Source organism: Felis catus, chromosome B1 (assembly GCF_018350175.1).
Source record: "Felis catus isolate Fca126 chromosome B1, F.catus_Fca126_mat1.0, whole genome shotgun sequence".
Lineage (NCBI taxonomy): Eukaryota > Metazoa > Chordata > Mammalia > Carnivora > Felidae > Felis > Felis catus.
The window spans coordinates 49,340,147-49,358,430 of NC_058371.1; the positions used below are offsets into that span (position 1 = coordinate 49,340,147).

The 18,284-nt window shown below is 41.7% G+C and overlaps 1 protein-coding gene across 13 annotated transcripts in view; it reads right to left on the minus strand.

Moving 5' to 3' along the window:
* NUGGC (nuclear GTPase, germinal center associated) overlaps nt 1–18,284 on the minus strand; it is a 56,325-nt gene that overhangs the window by 33,400 nt on the left and 4,641 nt on the right. For 6 of the 13 annotated variants that reach the window (XM_023252630.2, XM_019828608.3, XM_003984831.5 and 3 more), the window contains exons 2-8: nt 14,437–14,558; nt 11,914–12,002; nt 9,117–9,221; nt 8,396–8,504; nt 7,098–7,320; nt 6,386–6,616; nt 2,053–2,262 (exon numbers count right to left, since the gene is read on the minus strand). In XM_023252630.2, the coding sequence (XP_023108398.2) occupies nt 2,053–2,262; nt 6,386–6,616; nt 7,098–7,320; nt 8,396–8,504; nt 9,117–9,221; nt 11,914–11,956 (921 nt within the window). In that variant the 5' untranslated portion in view covers nt 11,957–12,002; nt 14,437–14,558. Of the gene's footprint in view, nt 1–2,052; nt 2,263–6,385; nt 6,617–7,097; nt 7,321–8,395; nt 8,505–9,116; nt 9,222–11,913; nt 12,003–13,095; nt 13,783–14,436; nt 14,559–18,284 lie in introns of those variants that run through there. The other 7 variants (XM_019828604.3, XM_045055609.1, XM_045055608.1 and 4 more) reach the window with 3 other exon arrangements.

The following is an 18,284-nucleotide window of genomic DNA, read 5'->3' on the forward strand; positions in this document are numbered from 1 at the left end:
AAAATCCCATATGTTTAATGCACATCCAAATATACATCTGGATTTGTAGTCTCTGTTTTACATGACTCCATTTTGTTCACTTCTTCTTTATTTTAAATCACATATAATACTATCATATTCTATACTATACTGTGTTATACTAAATAAACATTTACACATTTACATAAATTTTCAAGTATATTGATGTTATTGAGAATTGGTGTTCATATATTGGTTTGCAGTAAAGCATTTAAAAACAAAAACAATTACAAAAAGAAAAGAATTCATTACTATTGCTCTCCTTTTAAGTAATGTGGTTTGTTAATTAATACGACTAACTGATTCTCTTCTGGACTATAGGACTCCCAAGGGCATGGACTTTGTCTCTCTCTATCCAAAACCCAATACAGAATTGAGTAGATGCTCAGTGGGTGTTCGCTGAAGGAATGAGGTCTCTTTTTGGAGGTAATTTCTATCTGTGAGTGTTCATAGCACCTTGGACTTCTCTTACATCACTTTCTGCTGTGGATTTTGACATCTGTGGGTTTCTTCTCTCCCATTAGACTCTAAGCCCCTTGCAGGAAGGCTCTGTTTCCCATTCAACATTGTTTTATTTTGCTTTCATCTTTTTAGTTGTCAAGATAATACATGTTCATGCAATATACAAAAAATACGGGGGTGTATGTAGTAAAGAGTGCTGGTAATCACAGAAATTCCTGTTAACAGTTGGGTGTGTATCCTTCCTAAAGGCAGGTTTCTACTTTTGCTGTACATTTATTAACACCACACACACACACACACACACACACACACACACACAATGTGCATGCACACACATGTTTCTTAACATTAAAGGTCATGCTCTGCATCTTTTAATTTAGCTTTGTCTAACCATGTAGGATTACAGTGGTGTTTAAGAGCAGAAAGGCTCTCAAGCCATCTTGCCTTTATTAAAATCCCCAGTGTGCTAAAGGGCAAATTATTTCACTGAGAATAGTACCTAGCACAAAGTAAATGCTTGGTATATTATTATTATTAGCTATAATCTTTGCATCCTCAGTGCAAAGCACATTGTCTTACATATTATACATGTTTGATGAATGAAAAGGAAATGAACAAAGAGATAAATTCTTTAAAATATTTCAACCTCTAATCATTAGGTACAGATCTAACTACCCCAATGCTTTACTCTGGCTGTAGACATATCTGGAGGTGCCTGGCCAGCTCTAATTTCATTTGCCAGGAATTGCACCCCTACCCAAGTTTTGGTCGAAGGGGTAGACTTTCATTTCAACCATCACCTTCAGCACAGCTGACTGCATGCACTAAAGATAGATGCTTAATCCAGAGATTAAGTTAGCTAGGCAGTAATCGATCCCATTTTCCTCCTCAGGAATTTGAACTAAAAGGCATAGAGACTATAGTCAGAGAGTTGTAGGCATATGAACTACAATTCCATTTAAAGACAGGGTTAAGGTGGTCATTTTTCACAATATGGATCCTAAGGGCTAAGTAGAGAAAACTAAGAAAAGCAGGGCTCTGCAGAGAACTGCACAGAGAAACAGTCACAAGAGCCATGTAGAAGAAGAGAGAGAAAATAGCTGCTTTTATCCTGATAGGTGGCCCTGAGGCCTGGTTGTGTCTCATGAGATCCTTTGATATTCTTCCAATTAGCCTCTTAACTTGGGGTTGCTTCAGCAGGTCTCTGTTCCTTGCAACTACACACGGTAGCAGCCTCCTCATTCCTTGGTGCTGGACCGTTAGCTTCTCTACCTTGTACTCAACTCTTGGCCTCCCTTTCCCCCTCTGTCTGTATTTCCTCTGCTTCCTTCTAGACCAATCTATTGCTGGTCCTTCTCCTGATCACACACTCTTGTTCTAACTTCCAGGTCTGCCTCATGATTCGTCTCTCCCCAGTGTCTCTGGCCACACACATTCTGCCATTGCCCTGAGGCTTAGAACCTAGAAAGTAGAAGAATTTAACTCCAGTGAGCTCATAAAATCCCTTGGTTGCTTTAGAAAGGGTGGAGGAGTTAAGCAAAGAGGACATGAAGCCACGTGAAAGAGAATCACCTTTTTCCACATCTCATCCCTCTTGCTGTTGAAGTCGCCAGTGCCCGGAATGTCCACCAGCACAACCCCTTCTGGAATCATCTCTGATTTGGGAAGAGTCACTTCCACATGTTTGATCAAGGGCCAAATTTGTGTCTCAGCTGATTTGCCATCCAAGTCTCTCCTGTGCGTCCGGATGTAAGGGTCCAGCTTGACAGACAGCTCTTCTGCCTGAGGAAGAAGGACACAATCACACACACCAGACATTCTCCCAGCTCCTCTGTCCTGGATCGCCTATGATCCAGGTTCAGTGAAGGTACGCCAATAGTGGTAAGAAGCAGCACTGGACAATGGGCACCAGAAGACCTTATCCAGTTTTCAAGAGCCAGAAAGGACCCTGGAGATCAGAAAGCGCAAGCTCCTTAATTTACAGATGAAGAAACCACAGTCAGTTAGAACAGAGCTTCAGTAAAGCTATAGTTTCACTGGATAATAATTTCATCTTCTAAATTCCATTTCAGTTCCTTTTTTCTTTAAGTTCCTTTTAACTTATTTTGAGAGAGAGTGTGTGCGTGGCCGAGGCAGAGAGAGATGGAGAGAGAGAATCCCAAGCTGGCTCTGCACTGTCAGTGCAGACCGTGATGCGGGGCTTGATCCCAGAAACTCTGAGATCATGACCTGAGCAGAGATAAAGAGTCGGATGCTTCACCAAGTGAGCCACCCAGGCGCCTCCCGTTTCGATTCTAAAATTAATGTGATTAATGATCAGGGAACCAAAGGCAAGCTGAGGGCAAAGCACAAGCTAATACCTCACAACACTCCCCCCACCCCCGCCCCTCTGGTGGGATATGTGTGATATTCTTCAGCCACTCCTGGCTGCCCAAGAACAAAGGGAAGGCAAAAAACATATGGTTACCTGATAGAGATCACAGCCATGCAGGACATGAGTCTCCATCGGTTTATAAATGTCTTAGTAAATTACAAGAAAAAGGCAATCTTATCAATAGCATAACTTCCAGAAACCTATAGACTCAGTTTCCTCCATAGTGATATGGGGAACAAAGGCAAGAAGGAAATGGTAAAGTCAAATTTCCTTATAACCCGCACCTCATTGACAAATACTTGAGGTAGGCAGAGTAAAACATTCATTCCTCTAGGAACTCCCTACTGTCTTAATGTTAATGCATTATTAGAGAAAAAACATTAGCTTGACAATAGCTAGGCCTCCAGTATCTTGTGAATCTTCTTTAACATATGAAAGTCCTTTTGGAAACACCCCTTTTCCTTACCTCCCCCAGCTCCCAGGTATATAATCAGCCACCCCTCACACTTAGAATGCAGCTCTTTCTGCTTCTTCCTGTCCCCATGCTTTAAGAAAATCACCTTTTTGTACCAAAGATATCTCAAGAATTCTTTCTTGGCCATCAGCTCCGGACCCCCCCCCCCAACCACTCCAAAACCACATCAATTAATATGCAATCTAAATTTTGGAGACAGAGTATTCTTCCCACATGGCTAATGCAAACAATTGGATTACCAGAAGTCCCCGACTACAGAAAATTGATAGTGATATGGTGACCATATTTGCCAAATTAAAAATTGATCTAAAATTGATCTTTAAAAAGGGTTTTAAAATTTATCCTCCTAGTACAAGAAATATCTTGACATGTAGGCATTTCCAGGATGTTTTAATGATGGTGGGTGGGATGGGGAATTGTTCTCAGCCCATTGTTTCTTCTACCTAAACATATCTTCAGACAGTGACACATTCAGGCCAGCAACTATGTGTGTGGCAGCAAATCTTTACTGGGCTACCACTTCAGAGGACGGGAGATTTGGGATGTATGGTGCACATTGTTTTGTTTTGTTTTGTTTTCAATGTTTATTTATTTTTTGAGAGAGAGCAAGCATGAGCAGGGGAAGGGCAGAGAGAGAGGGAGACACAGAATCCGAAGCAGGCTCCAGGCTCTGAGCTGTCAGCACAGAGCCCGACGCGGGGCTTGAACTCACCAACCATGAGATCATGACCTGAGCCAAAGTCAGATGCTTAACTGGCTGAGCCACCCAGGTGTCCCTGGTGGTCATTGTTAATAAACATCTATAGAATAATCATGAAAGAAAGATAAGAATGGGAATTTTTTTTAATGTTTATTTATTTTTTAGAGAGAGAGAGAATGAGTGGGGTAGGGGCATAGAGAGAGGGGGACAGAGGATCTGAAGCAGGCTTCATGGTGACAGCAGAGAGCCTGATGTAGGGCTTGAATTCATGAACCTTGAGATCACTACCTGAGCTGAAGTCAGACGCTTAACGGACTGAACCACCCAGGTGCCCCAAAACTGGAAATTCTTAAAAGAGTTGAGTTTAAATCAAGGGATTTGATGCAATGTGTGTAGGGAGTCACAGAATTCATCAATTCTAATCAAATAACAGGAAATTGTGAAAGAAATGATGATAAAAGTTCTTTAAGATATTTAAAAATAAAGCAGAGGAGCACCCAGGTGGCTCACTCGGTTAAGCAGCTGACTTCAGCTCAGGTCATGATCTCACAGTTTGTGAGTTCGAGGCCCACATTGGGCTCCGTGCTGACAGCTCAGAGCTTGGAGCGCACTTCGGATTCTGTGTCTCCCTCTCACGCTGCTCCTCCCCTGCTCATGCTGTGTCTCTCTCTCTCAAAAGTAAATAAACATTAAAAAATAGTAATAAAGCAGATACATTAAGGGCAATGTGAAAGAACAAACATGGGCTTGAGAAGTCCCTTTGTGTAAGAAGGCTCAACCCAATAAATTGGCTCAGGATAAATCATTCTAGGAGGCAGACTCAGCTTCCTTCATTGTAGTCTGGAACCTCGGACACAAACCCAATCTGTGCCCTCACTCACTGAGATGTAATTGTGTTTCAATGGATATTTCCACTCCTTGTTTCAACCCTAAATTTGTAATACTGGGAAGGGATATTTCTAAATACAGAATATTGAAGAAATGGATACTGATACCTTGGTGTAACTTAGTTGGTGTTAAGTTGTGTGTATGCAGATAAAGTAATCAGTTTTATAATCATTGTATTTCTTTGGACATGCTCAGTCTATGTTTTAGACATTAGGAGTGTAATTATTCTGAACAGTAATACCCATTTAAATATAAAAAGTGACTATTGTATTTGTTTGATTTCCTAGCTATACAAGAGCTAAGTGACTTGAAAGATTTCATTTATTTGACTTCTAAGTGTGCCTGGCCAAGTATTTAAAAATTTTTGAGAGAACTGAATATATTAAATTTGAACTATAATATAATGTCTAAGGAAATTTGATTAATTATATAAGTAGTGTGAGCTATTTAAGGAGGATTTGTTATGTTAAATTTAGGATGAAATTGAATGCTAAATTTTAGAACAAGTGTAAATAATTGTTCTTATTTTATACAAAAAAAAAATGCCGGATTTATAAATAGAATAGCAACATTTTAAAAATGAATTTTAAGAAACAAAAAAAAAAACTAGGTTTTAAATACACAGTTTCAATAAGTTACACATTAGTTCTACAAGTCTTAAATTTACAATGAAATGTAATTTAATAAGATGGATATTGATTATAAAAGTGAGGAGAGAGTTGTTCTACTATATCCAATATCCATCCTGTCCTCTGTGCTAGCTGAATAGTGTTTGTCTGTCTGTCTGGGCAGCCAATCACAACACATCTGCTTCTTGCTTTAGACTCCGCTTCAGCTAGGAAAGGCCATGTGCCCGAACCAGAGGCAAGTTCTGAAAAAAAATCTACCCAGAAATTTGTTGGGGGTGTTTTTGAGAAAGCTTTTACTTTCCAAGGAAAGGGGAGATGTGTTTGATGCCAACTTTTTATCCTTTTCTTTCTGCCATGAAGCCAGCTGTGAAGTCTAGCACCTCAGTAGCAATCTTGTGACTATGAGGCAACAAGTATGATGAACGGCCAAGGGAACTCAGGAGGTGTTGATCTTGATATTGTTGAGCCACTGAACCAACCCACAAACTCAACCGCTTCCAGACTCTTATGTGAGAAAATGAATAAATCCTTATTCATTTAAGCCATTACAAATTGGGTGTTGTTTTTTTTTTTTAACATTTGCAGCCCAAAGCATCCTTAATTAATCCTCAAGCAACTATAAATAGTCTTTCCTGTGCACAAAAGATCTCCCATTCAGACACTAACATTTCTCATTTGACAGCCACAAATAATGAAAAAGAACTTGGTCAGGGATGCTTCTGATTTGGGTATCAACTTATTTCCAATAAAAACACCGTGCCTTGAGCAAATCTCCTAAATGGATTCAATTATTATACTTGAGATACATGATAAAATAAAGGAAAAAATCTTGAAGCTACCTCTTCTGCCTTGAGGGTGATGATTCTGGATGTGGGAATCTTTCCTTTGGGCTTTGCCCTTAGTAACTCTTCATAGTTCTTCCTTTCCGCCCCATTTCCATAAAGCATTTGTAGCTTCCAGATGGCTTCCTCCACTGCATCATCCCTGTCCCATGCATCTGCCTCTTCTCTGTCCAGTTCCTCTGTCCTGTGCAGGAGTTTAGTCAAGTTCTTCAGCTCTTCCTTCCACTCCTGCCAAGGGAGAGCAGGGCCAAGCCCCTCAAAACACAGATACAGAAAACCACGACAAAGGGAGGAGGCCATTGCTCTGGGGAGTGGGTGGCAGGAGGAGACTTCATATTCAGGAAATCTAAAATCATTTAATCCAACAAGAGATCATCTAATCCAAACCCCTTGTTTTGTCAGTGAGGAAACCGGGAGCCAAAGAGGGAAATGGCTTGCCCAAGGTCCCATAACAACAGTGACAGGATGCAGGCTAAAACCCCCATCTCGCTCCACTGAGCTTTCTCATTCTGTACTATGTTCTTTCCATTTAACAAAGGCCTAAATTCTATTTACAAAGAATATCACGTTAATCTCTAAATGAGAGGGAGAAAGAAAGAGAGAAAAGGAAGGAAAGAAGAGGGGGAAGGAGGAAAGAGAGGAGGGAGAGAGAGAAAAACAGGAAGGGTAAACAGGAAGGAAGGAAGCAAGGAAGGAAGGAGACACTTACTTGGTCAGAGAGAAGGTGGATTTTGGCCTCGTATTGTTCACAGCAGCCTGAGCTCACTTGTACAATACACGATGTACATATACTTTCTCCAGACACTGGTAGAAACATTGCTTGCTGGATGATGGCATTGATCAGGGAGCTCTTCCCAGCCCCTGTGCTTCCAAATAATCCAATGTAGATTGGGTCCAATGATGGTTTTTCAATCAAGGCAAGTAGCCTGTTTCTAAATTGGTTTTTAAATGTACATTGTCATGGTCAGCAAAGCACAGTGGGAAGAGTATCAAAACAGAACACGAAGGGGGCACCTGGGTGGCACAGTCGGTTAAGCGTACGACTTCAGCCAGGTCACGATCTCGTGGTCCGTGAGTTCGAGCCCCGTGTCAGGCTCTGGGCTGATGGCTCAGAGCCTGGAGCCTGTTTCCGATTCTGTGTCTCCCTCTCTCTCTGCCCACCCCCCCCCCCCCCCGTTCATGCTCTGTCTCTCTCTGTCCCAAAAATAAATAAACGTTGAAAAAAAATTAAAAAAAAAAAAACAAAAAAAAACAGAACACGAAGGACCTGAGTTCGAATCCTAGGCAAGTTGTACATCTTTTTGAGTCTCCACTATTTTCTTGATCAAAGGAGAATATTAGTCCCTGTTTACTACATAGTTGTCACAAGGATCAAAAAATATTATGCAAAAAGTAAGTACCATTACTTGGAAATGATAATTCTATACAAGCTCTGTAATTCCTATATAGATATGAAGCAATTTTGCTTGTGTCCTGTGGAAATTACATAGTCTGGTTCCTAGATATAAAGTTTGGGCAGAGGTAAAGTATTGCTGAGAGCAACACAGAGTCTTATTGAGCAGGAGATTCAGCCCTGTCACCAATCAAGTCCCTCTAGTCATCTGAGCCTAGTAGTTGAGGGCACAGGCTAAAAGTTTCACACAGCCTGGATTGGATTCATGCCCTTTCACTTACCAACAGTGTGATTTTGGTCAATGTCTTCTTGGCTTCTCTAAGCCAAAATTTCAGTAAAACTAGGATGATACTAATAGTTCCTGCTTTATAGGGGTATTGGGACAATTAAATGAAATTTGATATATGTACTTAGCAGGTTATCTAGCAACAGTGGCAACCCAATGAATGTCAACTATCAGTATAAACAATAATAGTCCATAGCTATATAACTTTTTAGCCTCCTTTCCTTAGTTTCTAATTGAAAATTCCCTTTCATTGTTGGAGAAAAGCATCTATAGTAACATAAGGAAAGACATGGAAGGAAGATTTTATGATAGCTGTTATCAGACTCACATGAGATACTTGACTCCATTAGGAATGCTGTCATCCAGGAAGACAGAATGAATAAGTTTCTGATAAGTATTGCTCAAAACCCTTCTGGTCCGTGACTCCAGTTTTTCATCTGGAATCAATAGGATGTATTACCTGGGATGTACCTGGCAGGGATCAAGTACTAGGTCTCCAAAAGAGGAATGTGCTCAATATGTCAGAGAAAGGGAATAAAAAAGAAATGAAATGAAAAGCCAATTAAATATGAAAGCAAGTTATCTGACACTACAGATACTAGTTCATGGGAGATGGCAATTATTGATTGTGAAAGCCTCTCAAGGAGCTAGCCTGCTCTGAAACTCCTTGTTACAGAAGTCAGCATAGGCTTTGTCATGGGTTATAGCCCTTCTAGATTCTTCTCTCCTGTGGTCATAAAAAGAAAACTTGCAAGGCTGTCATATTAATACTCACCGAGGCACCAAATCAACCATTTTCACAATCTTTGTTCTAATCAGGAAGAGGTTCTTCTGATAACAACCCTCCTATCCAGAGACTCCTACAGATGAATTGTCAAATTATAGATCTCTGCAGAGACTCTGAAGCCCCCTTTTCTGGATCAGGATGATTTGACTATGTTTCATCCTTCTTTCCAATTTGACCTTCTCTTCCTTTGAGCATTTTAACACATTTGGAAAAGGACACAGCCACACAAAAACAAGCTCCACAGAAGTTTCATGACACTCACATTCCTTAAGAGCACTTTGTTCCACGGAGGGAAATGCTCGGAACCGCTGGTCTCTATCTGAACGTCTTCTTTTTTTCGTTGGCTCTTTAAATAAATCATCATCAACTAGAGATAAACAGAGATTATATAAAATTAAAGATCCTGGGGCATAGTATACTTGCCTGACCTCTATCAACACACAAACCCAAAGAATCTAAGAAGGCTCCTGCCAGCACTGTATGCGTAAACTCATTCCAGAAGCAGGCACCATTGGTCCGTTCCAGTCTGGTCCCTACTTCCCGGAGTCACAGAACTTCGCATCTAGATCTGAAGTGCAGAGTCCAAAATATCTCCCCAGAACATATGTTGACATTAAATGAAAAGTTTGGAAACCCTAAGAAGCCAAAATGGCTGGATATTCTTCCCTATATGCCAATTGTGTACAGAGAAACCCAAGAGAGGACTAAGTGTGGGGTGAAGAAAGGCCTCTGGGAGGTCGTTTCAAACTGGAAAAGAAATTGATCAGGAGCAGAATGCAGAGGAAAGAATCGGCCACATGACCAGGGCAAACCACTTCTTGACCATCTATGAGATGAGAGGGCTGACAAAAATATACGCAATGTAATAATTCAGGAGGATGTTCTACCAGTGCACGCCCTTCAGAGGTTAAATTTGGGAGAATTTTCCCCCTTCCTTACTGAAAGTCATTAGCAGCTGCTTCCTTACACAAATAAGAATAGAAATCCCCATGAAGCAAAACTTTGTAGTTCTCCCAAGTTTTATTCACTTTAATGGGTTTCCTTTGGTTATGAAGTGAAGGGCTGGTAGGGTCCATAATTCTCTGGAAAGGGTACAACCAAAACATTGTGTTCTGGATGAGTTTTAGAAAATACCCCCTGGCAGTATCCACATGGTTAGAAAAGGGCAATAAGTGGGTCTTTGGAGTCAAGGTCATTGGAAATGATCCTAACCCAGTGCTCCTGGGATTGGCCCGTGCCTTGGGAAATGGCCATGAGATGAACCTGAAGAATTGATCCTCAAGAGTCACGGCTCATGGAAGGGTATGAGCCCCCAAAGCTGAGCATGATATTGGGAGGTCATATTCCCTGAAGAACCACAGAGAAGAAGGCTCACATCAGGACCCAGGAGAGCAACCTGCAAGGTACAGCCTCCACTACTGGGCTCCAGACAGCAGGTCTTCCAGATAGTCCAGCCAGCCCTCCCTCTCTGCTCAGCCTTATGGCTTCCAGAACAAATCCTGCCATGTCCTGGAGCCAGCTCACACCCCATAAAGTATTGCAGTGCAGAAAGGTGCTGTTTGCCAAACCTGGAATCTCTGCCACCTCATATGCTCATGCAGTGACAGGGTGTTGAAAGAGCTTGTATTTCAGACCCTCTATCTGAGACATTCTAACTTCTTAACTCAGCTCAACTCAAAGATTTCATCATGCCTTAGTTTAAGGACCGCATTAGAATTAAATACCAAGTTGCTGGTTGGAGCTGGAGAAGGAAGAGGCAGAGAAGAAAAGAATATACCACTCAGGCCCTTAGACAAGCTACAGGCTGATGAATACTTTAGTCTGTGCTACAAGAAGGTATCTGTGTGTGGAAAGTAAAGGATGTCGGGCCTTGATCTCAACTTTGTAACTCGGGAAATCTTTTGTGTGAATGATATTTGCACATCTTAGCCACATGTATAAAACAAGGGACATGCCCATGTATCCATGGCCTTCATTTCAATTTTACAGGAACTGGCAAGAAATCTGATAAAAGCTTGAAAGTTTATTCCTCAACTAAAGCAAAGGCTAGGAAGTCAGACAAAACAGCAGGATGTGAAACTTTTTCTTCAATCGCTAAAATGAAAAACCACTTGGAAAGGAGAAAGTAGTCTATCTTGGACTTAGACCATTTAAGGGTAGTATTTCTATTTAAATTGTAACTGGAATGAACTGGCCTGAACTGGCCACATCTCTTCTCATTCCCTGTAACTGCTCAAGCACTCCCTCCCCTTTCCCAGCATTTTATACTGAATCACCCAAGAAAAAGAGCAGTAAGGTTGGGTGGGGGCAAGCCAAAGAAGTAAACCTAGTCTACTGCCGCTGTTACTTCTTGCTGCCACAAGGTGTCACTTTAAAAAACTGATCCCCAGCCACCTAACACAAGATACAGGTTCATTGCTGATCCAGAGGGTTGCCAGAGACTGCCATGGCTCTTCCAAGCTGAACAATTCCACTCTTTCAGCGCTAGCCACCACCCCACTGACCCAGAAACCCTACATTCCTTGCCCCTAAGGGATTTCATCCCCTATGAGTGAGGAAATACATGTGATACATCCTGTTCTCTACACACAGGGGTTACTTTCCTGCATCTTCCTAGGGAAGGCTCTCTCCTTGGCTCCAGGGACCCTACACTAGCCTTCTAGGGAGGGAGGCTGACCTCACTGACTCCAAGGGGATTCACCCTACATCTCCCCTTCTAAGAACAGTGCCTGAAATGATTCCAGGGGCCTTACCTTGCCCATTCACAGAGAGGCTACCCTCTGAAAATCCAAGATGGCTTTCTGAAACCTCCCTTTAAAAGGGGAGAGGCGTTCAAATTTAATTGCTGGTGAGATAATCCACTACATCATGAATAGGCTATTTAATTCTTGAAATAGTTTATATTCATTCACTATTAAACTGTGTCATGAGAAAGCAGCTTCTGAATAAAGAGGAAGGAACAATGACTACAGTTAAATACTCTCAACCCATTTGCCCTTGATTATATAGTGGTAAATAGGAAGTATGCACTCCATCAGGGGATATTGTAGGGATGTTACCTGGGTGTGGTCCCTGACCCACAAAATCTTCAGTTTCTTCCATTTCCTGTTATGCAAATGCCTGCTTTTGTCCACTCAGGAGAACCAGCCTAAAAATATATACAAAGTACAAAGATGGGGGTGACAATTACAGCAGAAATTATAAATACATAAAGCAAAATAATAACAACAACATGTAAATCTGCTTATGCTTTGTTTCCCCAACTAGATTCCAAGCTGTTAAAGTGCAATGGGGATTCCAACTTATCTTTGAATTCCTCACAATGCCTCGTATACTACATGTTGCTTTAAACATGACAAAAACCAATGTTTGACCATTGGTTTTCTTTTTTCTAATTTTTTAATGTTTATTTACTTTTGAGAGAGAGAGAGAGCAAGCAGGGAAGGGGCAGAGAGAGGGAGACACAGAATCCAAAGCAGGCTCCAGGTTCTGAGCTGTCAGCACAGAGCCCAACGCAGGGCTCGAGCTCATGAACTATGAGATCATGACCTGAGCCAAAGTCGGACTCTTAATTGACTAAACCACCCAGGCGCCCCTGACCATTGGTTTTCAATAATAGTTGTATGTATAGAACTTTAAAATGATATTATCTGAGATCTTTAGTAACAATAAACTCTAAAGTAACAATAAACCTCTAGTGATCAGAACCATAAAGGTGAAATTATATGGCTTTGCTGCTTTGGGTGCAGTATTAGTGGCCCAATCAGGTTCAGTTATGTTTAGTCCCAGCAGATCTCAGCAAGAATCTGGAAGATGGATGGAATATTCCATATTTCTAGGGTTCCCTGGAGTTGCTTTGGGAACTACTGAGTGGGGAAGGAGAGATGCAATAACTAGGTTCTCTGAGTCTTTCTTGCTACCCCACTCCAATTCAAGGAGGAAGACACCCCCCCCCCCCCCCCCGGCTCATGGCCAATATGCAGTGCCATAGGTTAGGGCATATGCAAGGGTTGGGGGGTTGGGGGAGGAGAGGCACATCCAAAAGGAGAAATGTCAAATCCAACCTGTCTCCAGTCCATAGGTAGACAAATTGGGCGTGGAGGGAGAATGGGACCCATAGAGGCTCCGAACAGAGGACACTGGGTAATGATATGCTACCCTGGAGTTTCTTTGTCTCCACACACAGAGGAGAATTTGAGCAACACAGTTGGGGAGAGCCCCAAAGTGCTTCCTCTCCTTACCTGATGTTGCTGTTTGGATCACTCAGCCATGTACTTCAAAAGCAGAGAGTCACTGGCCCTTCTGAGAAATGCAAAATCCCACCTGATCTGTCAACTGCCACTAAACCCATAGGCTGTTAGAGAGATTATGCTTCATTTACATATTAACTCCAAATGAAAATCACAGCTCCTCAGTCAAAACAGCCTCTTATTCTTAGTTTGGCTGGTGGATATTAACTGGCCAAATGGTTTCTGTACTTGGTGGGTATTGGCTGGATGTGGTGTGAATCCCTACTGTGTGCAAGGTCCTGAGCCTTAGGCAGAGTTCCTCATCTCTTCATTCCTTATCTTGACGCTCCCTCTCAGATCACCCCAAACTCCTTACAGTTCTCCAAGACAGGGCGCCCTATTCCATACATTTTAGCATAGGCTGTTCTCTCTATGTGGGGTACTCTTCTGCTCTTCTTCTCGGCGAATTCCTACTCTTTAAGATCCTGTTTTATCATTTTCTCTGTGAAACTGTGTCCTGATTCCCAAATCTTTCCCTTCTTGTGTCACCACTGCTCCAAGCACATCTCTTTACCATGCTTCTTTGTCCCTTTTTCCTTTCTGAACCATGAGCTATCTGAGGTCATACCTACATTTGTTTCAATGTTGCATTTCTATCAGGAAGTGCAATGACTGACAACAATTGGTGAATGAATGAATAAATAAAATAATGGATGGAAAGCTCCTGATGAGATTCTAAACCAAAGGATGTTTAAAAACCAAATCAGTTTTTGTTAAGTTTTTGTTTAAACCATGTTAGTTTTTTATATAATTGGAATCCTGGCTTAAGAAATAAAGGGGAGGGGCGCCTGGGTGGCGCAGTCGGTTAAGCGTCCGACTTCAGCCAGGTCACGATCTCGCGGTCCGGGAGTTCGAGCCCCGCGTCGGGCTCTGGGCTGATGGCTCAGAGCCTGGAGCCTGTTTCCGATTCTGTGTCTCCCTCTCTCTCTGCCCCTCCCCCGTTCATGCTCTGTCTCTCTCTGTCCCAAAAATAAATAAACGTTGAAAAAAAAAAAAAGAAATAAAGGGGAGAGTGGGAAGACAAGGACAACATCAACAGGGAAGACAACTTCATAGGAACTACAAAAGCTGAACTTGAAGAAGGAATGACACAGGCAAAGGCAGAAGATGGGGAGAAGACCTCATAGTGGTCTTCGAATACATTATCTTAGAGGTGCATATAAAATTCATTAGAAAGTAATGACTTATCTGCCACTAAATGTGTCTGAACCTATACCGGAATGACCACTTAATAATGGCATTAGACTAGATGAGCTTGAAGGCCTCTTCAAATCCCAGATCCTATATTCTTACTTGAAGTGCTCACCAGCAAAGCTGGCAGTGGAAGTCCTCTATGAGGTCACAAAAATTCACGAGAGCTGCAAGCGGTTCCTGGTTTGTAGTGCTGAGTTGGAAATGCCAAACCACATCAAGATCTAGGTGAGAGAGGAAAGCAAAGGGTAGATGAGCTATAATGTGTGTGAGTATATGGTAATGCCTATCAATAACTTTATTTTTTTTTTACTTTTTTTTTTTTTTGGTGTTCATTTATTTTTGAAGGAAAGAGAGACAGAGCGTGAGAGGGGGTGTGGCAGAGAGAGAGAGGGAGACACAGAATCCGCAGCAGGCGCCGGGCCCTGAGCTATCAGCACACAGCCCCACACAGGGCTCAAACTCACAAACTATGAGATCATGACCTGAGCCAAAGTCGGACACTTAACCGACTGAGCCACCCAGGCACCCCAACGTTGTTTTTTTTTTAAATAGACTCTACACCCAATGTGGAACTCAAACTCACAACCCAGAGATCAAGAGTCGCATGCTCTACTGACCGAGCCAGCCAGGCACCCCCCCATCAATAACTTTAGATACAGAGCTAGGAATAACCCCTAAGAAAGAGATCTGTTGTTTCCTGAAATCAGCAGCTCAATGAGCCACAGTCACATAAAACATTAGGCACTGTATCACAGAGATCACTGAAAACAAAACAAAATGTGTGCTCCTATCAATAGACAAATGCACTGTAGACCTCCAGGGTAACTTGTGTTCTGGTAGCCAAAATCCAGGAAGAAATAGTGGAGTCAGATGAAGTCCAAAAGGACTAAGAAGTTGATAAGTGTTACTACCATACGAACAGTGAGAATAAGGCCCTTCAAACTGAGACAGCAGTAGATTTAGAAGAGAAGCAGACATGTTCACCAAATCCTGGGCACTGGTTTTGGCTGCCATTGGGGTCACAGGAACTTCAGTTCATCTAACGTCATTTATTAAGTCAACTGTACACAATGGCCAGCAAGGGCTGTTAGCATGTTAACTATCTGGGTTCGGGCTGGGCTTAGCTGCACACAGTGGGGACACACCAAACCATGAGCCTCCCATGCAGGAGCATCTATGGTACATGAGTAATCTGTGATCTCTAACTGAAATTTGGAGAAATTGAAAATTATCTGAGGTGTGCTTGTGATTCCTTCTGCCAGTGTTCAAAGATTGGCAGAAAGGGACCATTTAATCAGCAAACTAAGACACAGGAAGATGGAAAGAGATAATTAACAGCAGGACTGAGAAAGCAGAATGAAGGAAACAGCAGGCACTTAAAAAGCAAAGCTTATAAACAAATATATCAGTGAATAGAGGAGTAGTGTGGTACAGACACTCCGTACATAGTCACTGAGCTAAACTAAATGATGGTACGAAGGGCCATAAACTGCAAATCAGGCGTGGAAAGTACAGTGCTGGCTTTGCCACCAGTCAAAAGAGCTGTAAGACTTCAGAAAAGTTATTTTATCACCCTGGGGCTTAGTTTTCCCACCTATAAATGAGAGTTGAACAAGTCCTTAAACCATGAATATTCTCTGATTTAGTTGGATGCCAAAAGGATTAAAGTTCTTATTTTAAAATGTCACCTGCCATTGATACCAAGACCATACCAATGATTAGGGCTCCTGTGTAATCAAAAGTAGCACAAGGAAGGTGTCTCTAATTTCAGGTTCATTTCACTTTCAGGAGCCAATGACCCATGGGTGCATAGTCCTTCCTCAGATTATGTAGGGATCCACTTTACCCCAAGGAAGGGCAGTAACGGTGGTTGTATTTTGTGAAAATTTGGCTTCTGTGGAGAAGCAATAGAAAGGAGTCCAAATTTATTGCTCACACAGGCGAGGTATTCACCTGTGGTTTATTTCACTTGTATTTCAACTATGCGGTTAGCACTTAAGTTTTGCTTTTAGTACGTATTTACATTCATGTGCACTGAGCCTAAGAATAGCATCTTTTAAATGAGACTCTGCATATTTAGCTAGATATGGGAAGGTTGCACAGAATGCATTTCCTGTTAAATAATTATGATTTTTGACAGTTATTTTTGCTTCTTCCACTCCTCCTTTCTTCTGTTTGTACTTGCTTAATGTCTTTTTTTCTTAAAGAAACGTAACAGAGGTGACACAAATGTAACAGTTATCCCTGTACTAGAACAGCTTCATATAGTGTAATTAAATAAAGAATGCTCCTAAGCCCCTTATTGTAGAGATATGGACACTGAGGCCCAGAGAGGGGAAGGAACTTGTCCAAGGTTGGAGTGACTCCAAGGTCAGTGTTCTCGTCCTCCCACCAAGCAGCCTCTCATAGATACTATTTAAATAAAGCCTCTGGAGCTTAAGAGTGGAGGGAAGGGTGCTCACAAATGAGGGGCTCCTTCAAATACATGACAAAAGCATTTTGGGAATGAAAGCTGTAGAGTAGGACTGAGAGTAGCTACTTGATAAAAATGTACTTAGGACTCAAACTGAAGGTACTGCCTGAACATTGTTCAATGCCTTCAGAAGTAAAACAAGATTGTGTGTGTGTGTGTGTGTGTGTGTGTGTGTGTGTGTGTGTGTGACAGAGAGAAAGAGAGAGAGAGAGAGAGAGAGAGAGAGAGAGAGAGAGAGACTGAGTAGTACACTTTCACTGCATTCCTTCTGTGTCTAATGCAGAATTGAATGTGTTTAAGAATTGCAAACATCCTGTTCTCTTCCCCTAGCTCTTTTCCTTCAGTCAGAATCTCATCTCACCCTACCTTGCTTCACATCATTAACCTTTCCTACATGATTCTTGTTTTCCTTTTATTTCTGTCTGTCCCCCACCCCCACCCCCCAAGGGAGCTCTAACGGGGAAAAAAAAATCAAAATGCTTAACCTAGCAAACTCCCTTTATGGGGTATTATTATCATCAACTGGTTTATTCCCTACTTTTACTGAATGTGGGAAGGGCTTGGTACATAGTAAGCACTGAATAAATATTTGTTGAATGAATGAAGTGTATCTTTTAAGTGTATCTTAGGTGCTAAGATTAATAATAGCAGCAATTACATTCATTCATACATCTATTCAAATAATTGCTGAGTGTCTATTACGTGCCATGCACTGTTCTGGGTGCTGGTAATACATCAGGGAACAAAATGGGGAGGGTGTTTGCACACACAGGGCTTACATGCCAAAATGTAATGGACATTACTCCGGATTTGGAGTCAGAATGCCTGAATTTGGGGATCACACTCCAGGGCTTCAATGTAACACTGATCAAATCACCTACCCCTCTTAGAAAATTTGAATATAAAGATACCTGTGTCAGGAGTTCACTGGATTAAATATAATACATACCCGGATTAAATGTAATATTGTATGCACAGTTGGTCTGCAGGCACTTCAGCATGTTTACAAATGTCGTTTATTTTTAGAATATTTGGTGAAGACAGTTAAACTAGAAGTCAGTACTAGTGTTCACCTGGGCCAGGTCTCTAGTTTTGAGGGTACATATGCCACCTTAACTGATAAACTGACTCCATTCTTGTCCACACTGATCAATCACCTTGTGAGTTCTAACTCATCATCCTTCAAGAACCCTTGGTGAAGGTCTTGTCCTCCTCCCACAGGGGGGTGGGCTGGAGTATGAAATAAGGAAAAGGAGATTCTTAATAAACTTGTGGAATGTTGGTGATATTTAGGATTTATTTCCCTTCTTTTTAAGTTTTAAGTACCTTTAGTATTGGCAACACGTCGTAACCACTTATTGGACATTGCACTGCTCTTCCAAACTAGGTATGTGCCAAAAAAGCAATTTAAACACATTAGCTCAGAAGCAAAAGTGAAACAAGGGCCTTCGAACCCCCAAAGGACAAGAGTTAT